Here is an 18,140-nt window from a genome sequence, read left to right on the forward strand (position 1 = left end):
ATATCCAGTCATACCAATTTAATGAGTCATTAATTCTCTGACATAATGCTGTGATCGGCAATGCAACTGTGACAGCTATGAAGGGTGATGGGTTGCCATTTGCTAAGATCATTTAAGAAGTCAAGGTAGGGCCGGGTGCGGTGGCTCACACCTGTAATCCCAGCACTTTTGCAGGGTGAGGTGGGTGGATCACCTGAGGCCAGGAGATCGAGACCAGCCTGGCCAACATGGCGAAACCCCATCTCTACTAAAAATACAAAAAATTGGCTGGGCACGGTGGCTGATAACTTTAATTCCAGCAGTTTGGGAGGCCAAGGTGGGTGGATCACCTGAGGTCATGAGTTTGAGACCAGCCTGACCAACATGGTGAAATCCTGTCTCTACTAAAATTACAAAAATTAGCTGGGCATGGTGGTGGACACCTGTAATCCCAGCTACCTGGGAGGCTGAGAAGGAGAATTGCTTGAACCCAGGAGGCAGAGGTTGCAGTGAGCCGAGATCACACCATTGCAATCCAGCCTGGGTTGACAAGAGTGAAACTCCATCTCAAAAATAAAAATACAGATACAAAAAATTAGCTGGGCGTGGTGGCAGGCACCTCTAATCCTAGCTACTCCAGAGGCTGAGGCACAAGAGTTGCTGGAACCTGGGGACAGAGGCTACAGTGAGCCAAGATCACACCATTGGACTCTAGCCTGGGCAGCAAGGGCAAAACGCCGGCTCAGGAAAAAAAAAAAAAAAGAAGTCAAGGTAGAAAAATTATTGCAGGTGTCAATTCCTCGAAGTGTGTAACATCCATCCCAGCCCTATTATTTTTTTGATACGTATTATTTTTTTGATATGTATATGTATATATACGTATATATGTGTATGTGTATACACATGTTTGTGTATACGTATATGTATATACATATGTATGTATATGCATGTGTATACACACATACGTATATGTACATGTATATATACAAACACGTGTATACATGTATACATACATGTATATATACATATACACATGCATACATATATAAATATACACATACCTACATATATGTATACACAAACACACTTTTTTTTGAGACAGTGTCTCTGTCACCCAGGCTGCAGTACAGTGGTGTAATCTCAGCTCACTGCAACTTCCATTTCCCAGGTTCACGCAATTCTCCTGCCTCAGTCTCCCCAGTAGCTGGGATTACAGGCCCGTGTGACCATAGCCTGGCTAATTTTTGTATTTTTAGGAGAGACAGGGTTTCCCTATGTTGGTCAGGCTGGTCTTGAACTCCTGACCTCAGGTGATCCACCCGCCTTGGCCTCCCAAAGTGCTGGAATTACAGGTGTGAGTCATAGTGCTCTGCCAGAGGCCAATATTTTGGTATTGTCAGTTAATTTTTGTGAAACACAGACAGACAACCAGTAGGTAATATTCCTGCCAGAATTATGAATATAAAACATTACTTCTCCTAAAAAATATTTAATTATTGCCTAATTTACAGTACTTGAAGATAAATAGTCCGTGGTATACATATAATTAGAATTCCTTTAAAAATCAGAATACGTCTCAGACTCTGAAATATAAATCTGTTAGCTTAACAGTGCTTTGGTTAATCTATTAGACTCCAATATACTTATACAGTGTTTTGTGTTATATTTTAATGAAAATCTAGATTTATGATTGCTCTACTGTTACCAAGGGTACAGCTCTACAAAATACAGCTGTACAAGATCTGATGTTCTAAAAATTTGAATATTTTCTATTAAAGACTAAAAGGAATCCCCATTAGTGGATCCATTCATGTTTCAGTTTCTAGGTGACATCAATATAAATTGTCCACACAAAACCGAGAAGCTGACAGGACTTTTCTTCCTGAAGGATAAAACTTCAAGGCTTTAATACATACTGTGTAATTCTTTCTAATCATTAAGTATTAGAGGCTACAACCATTACAGGACAACGAAACAGATCAATTCTTCTTGTTTAACTGCTAAAGAGAAATGTATCACGTTGCCATAATAAATGGAAAAAGAACTCGATTGGAAATCCACAGAGACAGGTTTTACTTTAGGCTCTGCAAGTAACTGTGACCTTAGGCAAATGATTTAACCTCTGCAAGTTGAGCTCTGGTCTCCAAGGGCTCTCTTCTGTGGTGTAACAGGATGAGCTCGCAATTAAGAGAGAGGCCCCTAGATGGTGGTGGTGTTCTGAGTCAGGCTTTCTATTTTTTTCCTTCTATAATTACAGTGAAGTAAAAAGGCACAAGTTAGAAAATGACTTCACGTTAGTTCTGAAAAAAATTCAGTTGGCTGGGCAAGGTGGCTCACGCCTGCAAACCCAGCACTTTGAGAGGTTGAGGCGAGAAGACTGCTTGAGCCCAGGAGTTCAACACCAGCCTGGGCAACATGGTGAAACTCCATCTTTACAAAAAATAAAAAATTAGGCTCTATGCGATGGCTCACACATGTAATCCCAGCACTTTGGGAGGCCGAGGCGGATGGTCACTTGAGGTCAGGAGTTCAAGATCAGTCTGGCCAACATGATGAAACCCGGTCTCTACTAAAAATACAAAAAAATTAGCCAGGCACGGTGGTGCGTGCCTGTAATCCTAGCTACTCAGGAGGCTGAGACAGGAGAATCACTTGAACCTGTGAGGCAGAGGTCACAGTGAGCCCAGATCGTGCCACTGCACTCCAGCCTGGGCAACAGAGCAAGACTCCATCTCAAAAAATAAAATAAAATAAAATAAAATAAAATAAAATAAAATAAAATAAAATAAAATGAAAAACAAAAAGTTTGCCAGATATGGTGGCACATGCCTATAGTCCCAGTTACTTGGGAGGCTGAGGTGGGAGGAACACTTGAGGCCAGGAGTCTAAGGCTGCAGTGAGCCGAGATCATGCCATTGCACTCCAACCTGGGCAACAAAGTGAGACCCTGTCTCGAAAAAAAAAAAAAAAATTCACTTTGAAGAATTCATTCAATGGCATTCAAAATGACATTGAATCATGAATCATATGGCTCATGTGCATTTTACATTAATTAAAAGAAATAAACCATTAATGATTATACCAAAGTGAACATATCACCTTATAATTAGTCCATATAGTCATCATTATTTTCTCTAGGTATATTTAGGTAAGCTTAAGAAACTGAGTAAAAACTAAGTGATGATTGTTAGGAGTACTGATTTACAACCCTATAGAAAAATGATTTTTTTTTCAAATGCCAGTTCTACTAATAAATTCTGATAAGCACACTTTCTTTCATTTTGAATATTACAGACTGAATTCAAGACCTGTGATTTCTATGAGCACAATGACAGATATATTCCATTACCCTTCCAGCCATGTAAACAAGGGCATCTTTTAAAGAAAAATGCTTTTAGTGTTCAAAGGATAAGAATAATATATTAAATGGCTTCTCTAGGTTTTTTTTCACTTGAGTCTGCTTGCTAGGAAAGGCTTCTCTAGGTTTAACTTATCAAAGAAAAAGGATTAAGAGATTCTAGTTTGAGGAGGTTTAGATTTTAACCTAAAATTCCTGAAAGGAAACAGAATGCATTCCTATTTCTCTCCCATAAAATTCACTGAGTATAAAAATTATGTTTCTCCTTAAACATGGTCAGTCTTGCCTTGAATTCAATCAATATGCAGAATAAGAAAGTACCTATGAGAGCCCATATATTAGCTTTTTGCTTCCTGTCGGTTGGGTGGGTAATGAGTGGCAAGCACAAAATAGAATATGAGAGTGAAATGACATAAAACTGTGAATTTTGTTTCAGTATAGATTTATGTCAAAAATTAAAGTGGAAAGATACTGAGTGAATCCAAGATAGTATCGCTGTATGTGAAAGTCATCCATCCATCCATCCATCCATCCATGCATCCATCCATCCATGCATCCATCCATCCATCCATCCATGCATCCATTCATCCATCCGTGCATCCATCCACTCCAACCAACCAACCTACCCAGCCCACCAACCAACCTTTATTGAGCCTGAATGGTGCAAAGGACTAGAGATACAAAGATAAGTAAGATACCACAGGCCAGGTGCAGTAATACCAGCACTTTGGGAGGCTGAGGCAGGCAGATTGCTTGAGCCCAGGAGTTTGAAACCAGCCCGGGCAACATAGTGAAACCCTGTCTCTACAAAAAGAAAAAAAAAAATACAAAAATTAGCTGGGCACGCTGATATGTGCCTGTAGTCCCAGCTACTCAGGAGGCTGTGGCAGGAGAATCACTTGAGCCCAGGAGGCAGAGGTTGCAGTGAGCCAAGATTGCATTGCACTCCAGCCTGGTCAAAGGGAATGAAACATGAAACCCTGTCTGAAAAAAAAAAAAAAAAAAAAAAAAAAATATATATATATATATATATATATCACTACCACCTCCATTCTCAAAAAACTCAGTCTAGTATGAGAAAGGGACTTTGAAAGTTCAGTTCAGTTTATTACAGTGTCAAGTAGATTTACAACTATTGCACTTATCATTCTGCTGACAGAAGGCCAAAATTTAAGATGGAGATTTTCCTCTAATAAAGATAGGTTTTCAGAATCTTCAATATAAGATGTTAAAATTATAAAGGCAAAGATATATACCTCATGTTCCAGTCCATATCCTTCCTGCTGTTGTACAGTTTGCTGCAAATGATAATTTAATTTGGATAATGCTTTAAATAGATTTCTCATGAAATTACTTTTGAGTGAAATTTGACAAGAATTTTCTTTATACTCTCTTCTTCACCAAAACGTATTAGAAGTCCCCATAGTCCAAAATAAAATGTAACCACAGAATGGGGAGATAACTTTAGTCAAACACCAAGTAAATATTAGCTTCTTTGCAGAACTCCAGGTGGTATTCATGTAAAAGTGTGGTCATTGGTTGCCTAACTTTTTGGACAATGGGGAAAAAAAACAATAAAAGCTAAAATGTGGTCCAGCATATGAAACTCTTCTCAAAAACAGAAGAAGGTCATGAACATTGTTGGGAAAATGTTTCACATTTCCAATGAAATTCTATTCCATTGATCTGTTTGAAAGATTGTCTTCAACCTATTTGGCTCTAGTCCATAAACTGTAATTGATTCAGTCATGTAAAGAACCACTTTTATCTTAAGCTTAGAATTTATAACAATGGAAAGCAGGAAAATGGTTTTTCATTTACTCTAATAATTGTGCAGGGATGAGCTAGGGAAAAAATAAAACAAAAAAGTATCAGTCTTCTGTCCTCTTATTTTTCATTCTGATTATATCACAAAGAAATGAGCTGTGGAGGTGTGGCACTGTTTTCCATCTTAACAGTTGTTCTGTATTCTAAGATTTTATATGTGATTCATAATGTACTACTATAACAAGACACAATTTTTATATATTACTGAAATAATGCAAAGAAAATGAATTTTCCTTTGGGTCCAGTAATTGTCAAAGGAATGATTGCAGATTCAGGAAATGTGCTTTGTAATAACTCTGTTAACATAAAGTATACACTGAGGAAAAAAATAAGTATGGCACATATATGGAAGGATTAGTTGTATTAGCAAGGCATTTCAGGGATGGTTTTGGTTCTTTAGACTAAGTAAGATACATCCAATTTAGACCCCCTTCAAATCCTTAGACAAATGGGAATCACTTGGTAACATAAGGATTATTTTGGTGGGCAGGGGCTGATTTCACCATGTGCTTACAAATGCTCCAACTAGTTGGTAAACTCCCACCTGAAGGAAGGATTTGCTCTGGTAATAAGGTTGATATGCTCAAGCTGTAAGAATTAATTTGAATATCAAAAATGAAATTTAGATTGCTAACCATGTCGTTACAGCATGTAGAATATTAAATGTTCTCTTTTTAAACTAAAGTAAAAAAAATGAAGAAGCATGGTTAATTCACTTGTGCTGATTAAAACAGACGTCCATGTGCAACTTCTGCGTGTAAGCCTCCCCATGCTGCCATGCATGCCACCAGATGCTTTCCCTTCGCCTTGCTCATCCCACTAGATGATTTCCTCGGTAGAACCCTAGCTCATGGGTTTCCATGTGCATGTTTGTACTGTAATGAAAACTATCTACAAAATCTAGACGTTTTCTGCTTTCAGAAAATTCTAGTGTACCATGTACGGCTTAGATATTTCTTTTTCAGTTAAAAAAAATAGTGCAAAAACATATCTGATAGTCAAGGTGATAGTTCAAGTGAGTTCTTGTGCCAAGGAACACAGTCAAGCTTCTCCTCTAGCTGATCTGTAGAAACTGTATGTAGTTTTTGGGAAATATTCCAGATTTTCCCATTAGTTCTCCACTCATCCAGTCATCATCTACAGATTCCAGCTCTGTTATTATATCTCCAGCCTGTAAGACAAAAGGAGTTAGAATTATTGGTTTCTGTTGAGAATAAGCATAGTAAATAGTGGTCTACCTAGGGCAGCATGAATAATCTTTTTTTTTTTTTTTTTTTTGAGGCGGAGTCTTGCTCTATCGCCCAGGCTGGAGTGCAGTGGCCCGATCTCAGCTCACTGCAAGCTCCGCCTCCCAGGTTCACGCCATTCTCCTGCCTCAGCCTCCCGAGTAGCTGGGACTACAGGCGCCCGCTACCTCGCCCGGCTAGTTTTTTGTATTTTTTATTTTTTTTTTTTTTTTTTTTTTTTTTTGAGACGGAGTCTTGCTCTGCCGCCCAGGCTGGAGTGCAGTGGCCGGCTCTCAGCTCACTGCAAGCTCCGCCTCCCGGGTTCACGCCATTCTCCTGTCTCAGCCTCCCGAGTAGCTGGGACTACAGGCGCCCGCCTCGTCGCCCGGCTAGTTTTTTGTATTTTTAGTAGAGACGGGGTTTCACCGTGTTAGCCAGGATGGTCTCGATCTCCTGACCTCGTGATCCGCCCGTCTCGGCCTCCCAAAGTGCTGGGATTACAGGCTTGAGCCACCGCGCCCGGCCTGCATGAATAATCTCTATAGAACTCATTTGTCTTGATTGCTGAGAGATTAAATGACAAAGATGATCTATACCTAATGATGCCCTTTGCTTGTATGCCTCTATTCCTTAAATCTCATTCATTTGCCATTGCCACCCTTGCTGCACTTTGATTTTCCTGCTTATATTTTGTGCCTCTCAAATTCACCACTCCTAATCTAAAATCCCTCTTGAACAGATAATATTAGTTACCACACACACACACACACACACACACGATTATTTATTGAGTACCCACTATGTGTCAGACACTTTTCTGGGCACAATTAATATTCCCTCATTCTACAACGGGAAGGCAAATAAGCTGGCAGAAGAGGACAGAAAGCATGGGATTGCCAACTCATTAGGGCCATCAAGGGAGGGCCTCACTGAAGGTGTCATAAAGGCAAAGACTTGGAGATGAGTGAGTCATGTGCTTCCTGTATGCCTTGTCTTATTCTGTGTACTTCACAGGAACTAACTTATGTAAACACCACCACAGTCCTAGAGATGAGTATTATGTTATCCTCATTTTAGAGATTTTTTTGTTTGTTTGTTTTTTCCAGACAGAGTCTCGCTCTGTTGCCCAGGCTGGAGTGCAGTGGCGCAATCTAGGCTCACTGCAACTTCTGCCTCCCAGGTTCAAACAATTCTCCTGCCTTAGCATCCCAAGTAGTTGGGATTACAGGTGCCCGTCACCACGTCCAGCTATTTTTTGTATTTTTAGTAGAGACGAGGTTTTACCACATTGGCCAGGCTGGTCTCAAACTCCTGACCTTGTGATCCACTTGCCTTGGCCTCGCAAAGTGCTGGGATTACAGGTGTGAGCCACTGCCCCTGGCTGAGATATATTTTTATAGATTTCCTTATTTTAGTGAAAAAGAAACCAAAACTCAGATAGATTATAACTTGCCAGTGTCGCATGTCTAGTTAGTGGTAGAACCAGATTTCAAATCTAGTGCGATTCCAGGGCTTGTATTCCTAACCACTAGACTATGTGGCTGCCACATTTTACAATGGTCCTTTTTACTTAGAAAGGCTTTTACTATAATTGCCTTTTATCAATACCCAGAGCATTTTGCACTTTACATTTATTCTTGTACATAATGGCATTTCTCCTCTACCATTTGGTTTATCACATTCCTCCTATGGCCCCGGTATCTTTTTTTTTTTTTTTTTTTTGAGACGAAGTCTCACTCTGTGGCCCAGGCTGGAGTGCAGTGGCACAATCTTGGCTCACTGCAACCTCCGCCTCCTGGGTTCAAGCGATTCTCCTGCCATGGCCCCAATATCAAATTTGCATTTTTTCCCATTTTAAAGAGCTTCACCTTGACTCAGGACACTGATTTATCTTCATCGGGTTAGTCAAAGGGGCTGTGTGTCTTATTCATGTGCAAATTAGAATTCCTTCAGCAGACGAAGACATAACTATTTTGTTCTTTATGGTTTCTAAACATTTCTTAGAATCTGTGTTTAAGATGCTACAATGGTCCAATATGACTCTGGCTACTGTTAAGAATACCTTTATCAGGCTAACTGGATTTATTTGTAGCCTTAGTACATTACCCTCTGGAAAAAAAAAGTGGCTTGATTTAAGGGTTTTCTTTATGGAAAACGGAAAGGAAACATGCTATCAGATGTTATTAATTTATGCTGCTCTGCTAAAATCTGTAAAAATTCTGGCAATTCAAAGTTTTTGTTATAAATAAGTTCCTTCTGGTTCCTAAATTATAATTTAATAGTTAACTGAAGCTATTTTTTTAGGTCTGGTCCAAACCTACATACCATGTCAGTTTCCTGAGGGCTAGGACTATTTGTTTTTTTTTTTGAGACGAAGTTTTGCTCTTGTTGCCCAGGCTGGAGTGTGATGGTGCGATCTCGGCTCTCTGTAACCTCCGCCTCCCAGGTTCAAGCGATTCTCCTGCCTCAGCCTCCCGAGTAGCTGGGACTACAGGCGTGAGCCACCACGCCTGGCTAATTTTGTATTTTTTAGTAGAGACGGGGTTTCTTCATGTTGGACAGGCTGGTCTTGAACTCCCGACCTCAGGTGATCCGCCTGCCTTGGCCTCCCAAAGTACCGGGATTATAGGCATGAGCCACTGTGCCCAGCCAGGCTAGGACTATTTTTAAAAATGAGTTTTGGCTGGGCACAGTGGCTCACGCCTGTAATCCTGGCACTTTGGGAGGCTGAGGCAGATGGATTGCCTGAGCTCAGGAGTTGGAGACCAGCCCGGCAACACAGTGAAACCCCGTCTCTACTAAAATACAAAAAATTAGCTGGGAGTGGTGGCACATGCCTGTAGTCCCAGCTACTCAGGAAGCCGAGGCAGGAGAATTGCTAGAATCTAGGAGGCAGAGGTTGCAGTGAGCTGAGATTGCACCTCTGACTGTACTCCAGCCTAGGCAGCAGAGCAAGATTCCTTCTCTAAAAAAAAAAAAAAAAAAAATCAGTTTTATCTATTAACATTCTGTGGATATTTAATAAAACTGAAAGCAGTGTAGAATCCCTTAATAACAACAACAACAACAACAATTCTAGAACTATCTTATGGACAACCACTTGTAAAATGAAATGAAGATAACCTGTTTTCTGGGAGATACTGTGCATTCTGTTATTTATATTGACATAGTTTAAATGAAGACCAAAACAACATCCAAGAAATTTGAATTCAGATTTTCACTTGCAGTAAGTTTATGTAAAGATAAAAGGAATACATTTCGAGCCACTGACTCTCAAGGACTAAGGCAACAGTTTTCTTTCTTCTTTTTTTTTTTTTTTTTAAATTTTATTTTAAAGATCAAGACTTTAAAGGAAAAAAGGGAACTGATAGAAGGTTATGAATTTTTAATTTTGCATAGCTACAGCATAAGAAATACCTATCATTTATGGCTGGGTGAGGGGGCTTATGCCTGTAATCCCAGCTCTTTGGGAGGCTGGGGGTGGGGTGGATCACTTTGAGCTCAGGAGTTTGAGACCAGCCTGGCCAATATGGTGAAATGCCATCTCTGCTAAAAATACAAAAGTTAGTCAGGTTAGTCAGGTGTGGTGGTGCACATCTTTAGTCCCAGTTACTTGGGAGGCTGAGGCAGAAGAATCACTTGAACCCAGGAGGCAGACTGAGAGCGTGCCACTGCAATCCAGCCTGGGCGACAGAGCAAGACTCCATCAAAAAAAAAAAAAAAGAAAGAAAGAAAGAAAGAAAGAAAGATATCTATTATCTGCTAACAATATATTATAACAGAAATGACATTTAATACAAAAGATGCAATAATTTTATTATTCAGAATAAAGTAAAACTCCATCACAAAATAGGAAGCTAGCAACCTTATGCTGACATATTTCAGTCAAGGTATCCCCCTCTTACCCCAACAAAGGCTGCACATACCTGATTCCGGTATTGCCTTGTTTTCCTCTTTTTCTTTGTTGAGATAGGGTCTTGCTATGTTGACCAGGCTGGTCTTTTTATTTTTTCATTTTTTATTTTTTTTATTTTTTATTTTTTGACACAGAGTCTGGCTCTGTCGCCCAGGCTGGAGTGCAGTGGCCGGATCTCAGCTCACTGCAAGCTCAGCCTCCCGGGTTTACGCCATTCTCCTGCCTCAGCCTCCCCAGTAGCTGGGACTACATGCGCCGCCACCTCGCCTGGCTAATTTTTTTTTTTGTATTTTTAGTAGAGACGGGGTTTCACTGTGTTAGCCAGGATGGTGTCGATCTCCTAACCTTGTGATCTGCCCGCCTTGGCCTCCCAAAGTGCTGGGATTATAGGCATGAGCCACTGCGTCCGGCCATTCAGGCTGGTCTTAAACTCCTGACCTCAAGTGATCCTCCTGCTTTGGCTTCCCAAAAGTGTTGGGATTAGAGGTGTGAGCCACTGTACTTGGCCTTTTTCTCTTCTTGTTGTAGGCAAGTGAAAACCCTGTTTGGCTCTCCACTGTTTTAAACCACACCTTGTCCAATCATTCCTTGATATGTTAATTCTTTCTATAGCATCCTTGCCTCTGACTGAATATCTTCAATGCTAGAGAATTTACCACTGTCTGACACAGGCTATTTTTACAGCAGTGACTACTAAATCCACCCTCCTTCTTCTAGCACTGTTCCCAAAGTACTTTCCTCTGACCATGGTCCAGTTGTGGATTAGGGAAATAGAATCATGAAAATACCTACTTTTGGCCAGGCGCAGTGGCTCACGCCTGTAATCCCAGCACTTTGGGAGGCCGAGGTGGGCAGATCATGACGTCAGGAGATCGAGACCATCCTGGCTAACATAGTGAGACCCTGTCTCTGCTGAAAATACAAAAAAATTAGCCGGGCGAGGTGGCGGGCGCCTGTAGTCCCAGCTACTCAGGAGGCTGAGGCAGGAGAATGGCATGAACCCAGGAGAGGGAGCTTGCAGTGAACCGAGATCACGCCACTGCGCTCGCTCCAGCCTGGGTGACACAGCAAGACTCTTGTCTCAAAAAAAAAAAAAAGAAAGAAAAGAAGGAAAAGAAAATATCTACTTTTACTTTAAGAAAAAATTAGGCATTTCTTCGGTGGAAAAACAAAACAAAACAAAAGCGAACAAACAAAAAACCTCTGCAAACTAGCTCAACCTTTTGGGACTATTTCCCCAAAGCTCTGGTCATTGCCTTTGTGGACAAGAATTTAGTGTCTTATAAGGCTACTATGCTACTAGTGCAAATTGTAGCAGGTGCTATCTGATTCTCCATCAGTTTCTTTTTTTTTTTTTTTTTTTTTTTTGAGACGGAGTCTCGCTCTGTCGCCCGGGCTGGAGTGCAGTGGCCGGATCTCAGCTCACTGCAAGCTCCGCCTCCCGGGTTTACGCCATTCTCCTGCCTCAGCCTCCCAATAGCTGGGACTACAGGCGCCCACCACCTCGCCCGGCTAGTTTTTTTTTGTATTTTTTTTAGTAGAGACGGGGTTTCACCGTGTTAGCCAGGATGGTCTCGATCTCCTGACCTCGTGATCCGCCCGTCTCGGCCTCCCAAAGTGCTGGGATTACAGGCTTGAGCCACCGCGCCCGGCCCATCAGTTTCAAAGACATGTCAATGTCAGGCTTGGAGGGCCATGTAGACGGTCATCTGTTACTAATAAAAAGCCTAATATTACTGAGATGTGATGATGTAAGACCAAGGAACAGGGGATTACTTTGGGGATGTATGGGGGTGTAAAGCCAAGGTTTTCTCTAAGTACCTTAATGCCTGGTTGATACTGTAAATTAACAGGCAGGCCTATTTGCACTATTCACTTTCTGTAATGTCTTCCCTTATAATTAGGGTCGGAGATCTCTTCATTCTTGAGTAATGATTAATATTCCACCCAAATGTTCCATCCTTCAATGGAAAACATTTCAAAAATTATAGTGCTTTATGTAGTTATGAAGAGACACACATTCTGACCTTGAAGGAAAGCTCATCTTCATTCTCCCCTCGGAAATCATATAAGGCTTTGGCCTTCCTCCCCTTCGGTACCATGGCTGACATACTTTTTGCCTCAGCTGTGAAGACATAAAAAATTTAAATATATAGAAACACAGTGGACTAAAACACAAATCTAACATCTAAAAAAAAAAAAACTCTTGTCACTCTAAAAACACAGTATTTTCTCTTCAGAGGTAGTGATATTAGAGATAAAAAACACTTTTAAAGATGAACAATGTCCTCTTAGCAGGGAAAAATTACATAAACTGTTTTTATTAGATGGAATATTAGCCATTATTTAGTGAAGACATTTTTATCTTTTTTTCTATAACTCTAACAAAGTATACGAATGCAGTTTGCACAACTTCATGTATCAGCTCTTTCAAATATAGACAGACAAACTGAGCATGGCCAGAGGGGAAAGGAATGTATATAGTTTTGAAGGTTTCAGGCTCCCCGTGAGGAGTAGCACTCATGTCTTGCGGTTGTCATACCTGGGCAGGGCCTCACAAACACTGCTGGGAAGATCCCCTCCCTGTCCTGCAGTCTGCCCCTGCACCAGTCAGAATCCAGACGTTCCAGAATCTGGATCCGGTCTCCCCTCTTGAAGGATAAGTCATCACTGGTCTCTGCTGTAAAACTGTGAAGAGCTTCACACCATTCTGCAGAAAGACTGTTAACCTGTTATCAATTAGAAGTGTGGTCAGAAATGTAAGATTTTATTTGAAATTGAGTTCTACAAAGCTTAAAGAGTAGTGTGGAAAAAAAGTTAAGTGGTCTTAAGATTTCAAAGCCTGAAGACTTCTTTAAATTATCTAATACTTTATGTTGCTATCAAGTTTCAGAAATAAAAGTTTCCAATAATTTTTTCTTAAATTATAACTCTAAATGACAAGTGTGATAGAATTTGTGGCTTTTCTGCTTTTGAGGGATATACAAAGCTTAAGCAAACACTTTTTTCCTTTTCTTTTCTGAGACAAGTTCTTACTTAGTAACCCAGGGTGGAGTGCAGTGACAGAATCATAGCTCACACTGCAGCCTTGACTTCCTGGGCTCAGGCAATCCTCCCTCCTCAGCCTCCCAAGTAGCTGGGATTACAGGAGCGGCCACCACACTCGGCTATTTAATTTTATTTTTGCGGAGATGAGGTCTCACTATATTGCCCAGGCTGGTCTTGAACTCTTGGCTCAAGTGATCCTCCCAGCCTCCCAAAGTTCTGGGATTACAAGCATGATCCACCTCACTCAGCCAAAAAACTTTTTTCTTACTATGACCTATTATATTGTTATATTGAAGAATTAGGTCAAAGCATAAAATATTTATGCATAGTATTTGACACTATGAAAAAATTCTGATACAGTAATTATCAGTGAAGCTCTTCTTTATTTAAATTAGGAAGGATTGGAATGGGTGGGTCTATTAATTCCCAGGTCTTTATTTGATTCAGAGACTATTAGATTCCATAGCACAGAACTTCATTAATTCACACTTTTAATTTTATGAGGTGTAGTTAACTCTGAGATGGGCAGGATAACACCCAGATGTGGTGGGCTAGTGTAAGAACGCTTTTATCCCAGGTACATTAGAGAAAGGTTTTGCTCTGTGAAGAGGCAGCTCTGCCAGTTTGGGATGGGAACCCTATGTTCAAGAGGCTCAAGCAGATAATAGAGGATAATGAAAAGGCTTTTTTTGTCCGAGATAGAGTCTCGCACTGTTGCCCAGGCTGAAGGGCAATGGAGCAATCTTGGCTCAATGCAACCTCCGCCTCCCGGATTCAAGCAATTCTCCTGCCTCAGCCTCCTGATTAGCTAGGACTACAGGTGGGCACCACTACACCCAGCTAATTTTTATATTTTTAGTAGAGACGGGGTTTCACCATGTTGGCCAGGCTGGTCTCGAACTTCTGGCCTGAAGCAATACACCTGCCTCGGCCTCCCAAGGAGCTGGGATTATAGGAGTGAGCCATAGCGCCTGGCCAGGACAAAGGCTTTGGAACTAGCCAGGCAAGGGTTCTAGACCCAGTTCTGCCACTTCTTAACTTTGTGACACTGGGCAAGATGCTTCTCTTAGCTGAGGCTCAGCTTCATCTTGGGGTTACTAAGAGGATTAAATGAGACAATGCATGTCTAACATTTAGCCCAGTGCCTGGCACATCTTAAGTGCTCAATAACTGATGGCTTACAAAACAAAAACAAAAAGCAAGCAAACAACATTAACCTTGCCCTCTTGCTCCTGCACCTGAGTAACCAACCCTAAAGGATGGAACTTATCATTCCCCAGAAATGCAGGCAACAACCATGTGAACATTTCCTTTTGGAGAACTGTAGTCAGTTTCCTTCCTGTTTCACTTTATCAGTGGGTAGGGACGAAAGGATTAGGGTACAAGTGACATTTTCACAAACATAATCATCCCATCAGGCTTAACTCTTCTAAATTTGTCACCAAAAAAACAATGGAAGGCTGGATGTGGTGGATCACCCCTGTAATCCTAGCACCTTGGGAGGCTGAGGCAGGTGGATTGCTTGAGCCCAGGAGTTTGAGACCAGCCTGGGTAACAAAGTGAGACCCTGTCTACAAAAAAGACAAAAATTAGCTGGGAGTGGTGGTGTGTGCCTGTCACCCCAGCTCCTTAGGAGGCTAAGGTGGATTGCTTGAGCCTGGGAAGCAGAGGTTGCAGTGAGCTGAGATCTTGCCACTGCACTCGGCCTGGGCATCAGAGTGAGACCCTGTCTCAAAAAACAAAACAAAACAAAAACAAAAACAACAAATAAACAAACAACAACAAAAACAACAACAACAAACTAAAAAACAACAGAAGGTACCATATTCCTAGTACCTTTAAGCACTTCTGGAGTCATGTTACAAAGTGTAAAAATTTTAACCCATTATTTTTCTCCTTCTCATTATACAAATGAAACAATTTTTCCTAAATATTTGGTAAGCTCAGAAATGTATAAAGAAATGGAGGAGGCCGGGCGCAGTGGCTCATGTCTGTAATCCCAGCACTTTGGGAGGCTGAGGCGGGTGGATCATGAGGTCAGGAGTTCAAGACCAGCCTGGCCAACATGGTAAAACCCTGTCTCTGCTAAAACTACAACAACTAGCAAAGCATGGTGGCAGGCGCCTGTAATCCCAGCTACTTGGGAGGTTGAGGCAGGAGAATCGCTTGAACTCGGGTGGCAGAGGGTGCAGTGAGTCAAGATCGCGCTATTGCACTCCAGCCTGGGCGAAAGAGTGAGACTCCATCTCAAAAAAAATAAAAGAAGTTGCGGGGGGGGGGGGGGACCTACCCATGTATATAATCTTACTACCTAGATGCAATTTAATACTAACTTGAATAATTTCCTTCCAGTCTTTTTATGCTATATATTCAATTTTATATCCCCTTTCCCTATATGTTTCCTCTCATGACATTTAAAAAATGATTTAACTTTATAAATCTAGTTTTTCATAGCTTTAGTACATTCTCCCAATAATGGTCATATTTAGGTCATTTCCAATTTGTTCTTATTATATTAGCACTATGCTCATCTTTGTGACTCAAATTCTCATTTTTTAATCCTTTTCTGTTTTTTTTTTTTTTTTTTTTGAGATGGAGTCTCGCTCTGTCGCCAAGGCTGGAGTGCAGTGGCGCGATCTCGGCTCACTGCAAGCTCCGCCTCCCGGGTTTACGCCATTCTCCTGCCTCAGCCTCCCGAGTAGCTGGGACTATAGGCGCCCGCCACCTCGCCCGGCTAGTTTTTCATATTTTTTAGTAGAGACGGGGTTTCACCGTGTTAGGGAGGATGGTCTCGATCTCCTGACCTCGTGATCCGCCTGTCTCGGCCTCCCAAAGTGCTGGGATTACAGGCTTGAGCCACCGCACCCGGCTTTTATCCTTTTCTTAGGGTGATAATAATGTGTACTTTCTCTCTTTGTTGACACTCACATGCGTATAATTGCTTGTTTAGTGTTGAGCAGCACTGAATCTTTGTTAACTGAATAGGTTAAATGGTATTTTATTGCTGTCTTATTATATATTTTCTTGATTACTAGAAAGGTTAAATATTTTTTCAATATTAGCCGCTTATTGTACCTCTTTTATGAACTCTCTAATCATGTCTCTTTTTCATTTTCTTTCTTTCTGTTTTGAGACAAAGTCTCAAAGTCTCGCTCTGTCACCCAGGCTGGAATGCAGTGGTGCTATCTCGGCTCACTGTAACCTCTACCGCCGGGTTCAAGCTATTCTCCTGCTTCAGCCTTCTAAGTAGCTGGGACTACAGGTACATGCCACCACACTTGGTTAAGTTTTGTATTTTTAGTAGACAGTGTTTCACCATGTTGGCCAGGCTGGTCTCAAACTCCTGACTTCAGGTAATCCACCCACCTTGCCTTCCCAAAGTGTTGGGATTACAGGCATGAGCCACTGTGCCCAGCATCTGTTTTCATTTTCTATCAGGGTTTGCATGTCTTTGCATGAGCTCTCTATATAAAATATATTAACCATCTAAGTAATTTATTAAAACATTTGTTGTATGAATTGAAAAATTAATTCATACTATATTCCCTTAATAACCTGGCTGTCACTATAGTCATCTGTTCAAGCAGCCTACCTGAGAGTTTGAACCAGAATCTTCTTTTTTGGTTTTCAGTGGTACCTTTGTGCCTACATTAAAAAAAACAAACAAACACAGGAAGTCAGAACATTAGATGTGAGGGCCATATAGTATTAAAAATAAATGGTTGGGGTGGGAGTGAAGAGTCTGGGATTCCACACCAGTCTCTTCATGTATTGCCTACGTTGCCTTAACCTGTAGTACCCTCACTGAGCTTGTTTAGTTAATTGTAAAGTAAGCACAATTATTTATAGTCTACATACATTAGTAACAGTCTATAGTTCATTTCTGTTTAAAAGTCTTTGCCATTTATTTATTTATTTATTTATTTGAAACAGAGTCTGGCTCTGTTGCCCAGGCTGAAGTACAGTGGTACAGTCATAGCTCACTGCAGCCTCAAACTCCTGGTCTCAGGTGATCCGCCCACTGTTGCCTCTCAAAGTGTTGAGATTACAGGTCTAAGCCACCACACCCAGCCTCTTTGCCATTTCTTATATGAAGTTATTGCTAATTACCTAAAATACCAAAACCAGCTCTTTGAGAGACGCCCACAAATGATGTCTATCCCACACAAATTCTCATTTTAAAATCAGTTTTCCTTCTACCTTAAAAATATGGCAATATGGATTATTATACAGCTTAAGTATAATGCTATTATTTGGTTTATTTGAACTAGGACATGACATAACAAAAAAAAATTCTCTATACTCACTTAAAACATTTGCACCAGAGGTGGGATAATCCTCAACAGGTTCCACAAAGTTCAGGGGGAAAATCCCAGTTCTGCCTCGAACTTCTCCTCTGGCCCATTCCTCATTCACGTACTCTTTAAGAATAATAACTTCTCCCTCTGAGAAACTCAACTCATCCTTCTGCTCTCCAATATATTCAAACCGAGCAACACATCTTGAGCCTCTGAATGAAAAACAAATTTTGTGGATTAGACTAGAGAGTGCTTTTAAAATGTTTAAAAACCTTCATTCAGTCTTTCAATAAGTATTTATTCTGGGTTTACCATGGAATAAGGTATACTAGGCTAATTTGAAATTATTCCATGAAAAACAGTAAGTTACACTTCTAATTAACAGATATGAACCTATTCACTCAAAAAGGCTAAAGCTCAAGATCACAGAGTGCACGCAGCTGGGTGGTTAGTTTATCCTGCTGTGTCTTTTGATCATCTTACTCCCC

The 18,140-nt window shown here is 40.9% G+C and overlaps 1 protein-coding gene across 15 annotated transcripts in view; it reads right to left on the reverse strand.

Annotated features, from left to right (window-relative positions):
- Nucleotides 1-4,420: 4,420 nt before the first annotated feature.
- Nucleotides 4,421-18,140, reverse strand: part of SH3D19 (SH3 domain containing 19) — a 199,023-nt gene continuing 185,303 nt past the window's right edge. For 8 of the 15 annotated variants that reach the window (XM_033215468.1, XM_033215466.1, XM_033215465.1 and 5 more), the window contains 5 exons: nucleotides 17,662-17,864; nucleotides 16,947-16,999; nucleotides 12,849-13,035; nucleotides 12,334-12,431; nucleotides 4,424-6,335 (listed from right to left, as the gene is read on the reverse strand). In XM_033215468.1, the coding sequence (XP_033071359.1) occupies nucleotides 6,219-6,335; nucleotides 12,334-12,431; nucleotides 12,849-13,035; nucleotides 16,947-16,999; nucleotides 17,662-17,864 (658 nt within the window). In that variant the 3' untranslated portion in view covers nucleotides 4,424-6,218. Of the gene's footprint in view, nucleotides 6,336-12,333; nucleotides 12,432-12,848; nucleotides 13,036-16,946; nucleotides 17,000-17,661; nucleotides 17,865-18,140 lie in introns of all 15 variants that reach the window. The other 7 variants (XM_033215478.1, XM_033215479.1, XM_033215467.1 and 4 more) reach the window with 3 other exon arrangements.

Source organism: Trachypithecus francoisi, unplaced genomic scaffold (genome assembly GCF_009764315.1).
Source record: "Trachypithecus francoisi isolate TF-2019V2 unplaced genomic scaffold, Tfra_2.0 Lachesis_group1, whole genome shotgun sequence".
Lineage (NCBI taxonomy): Eukaryota > Metazoa > Chordata > Mammalia > Primates > Cercopithecidae > Trachypithecus > Trachypithecus francoisi.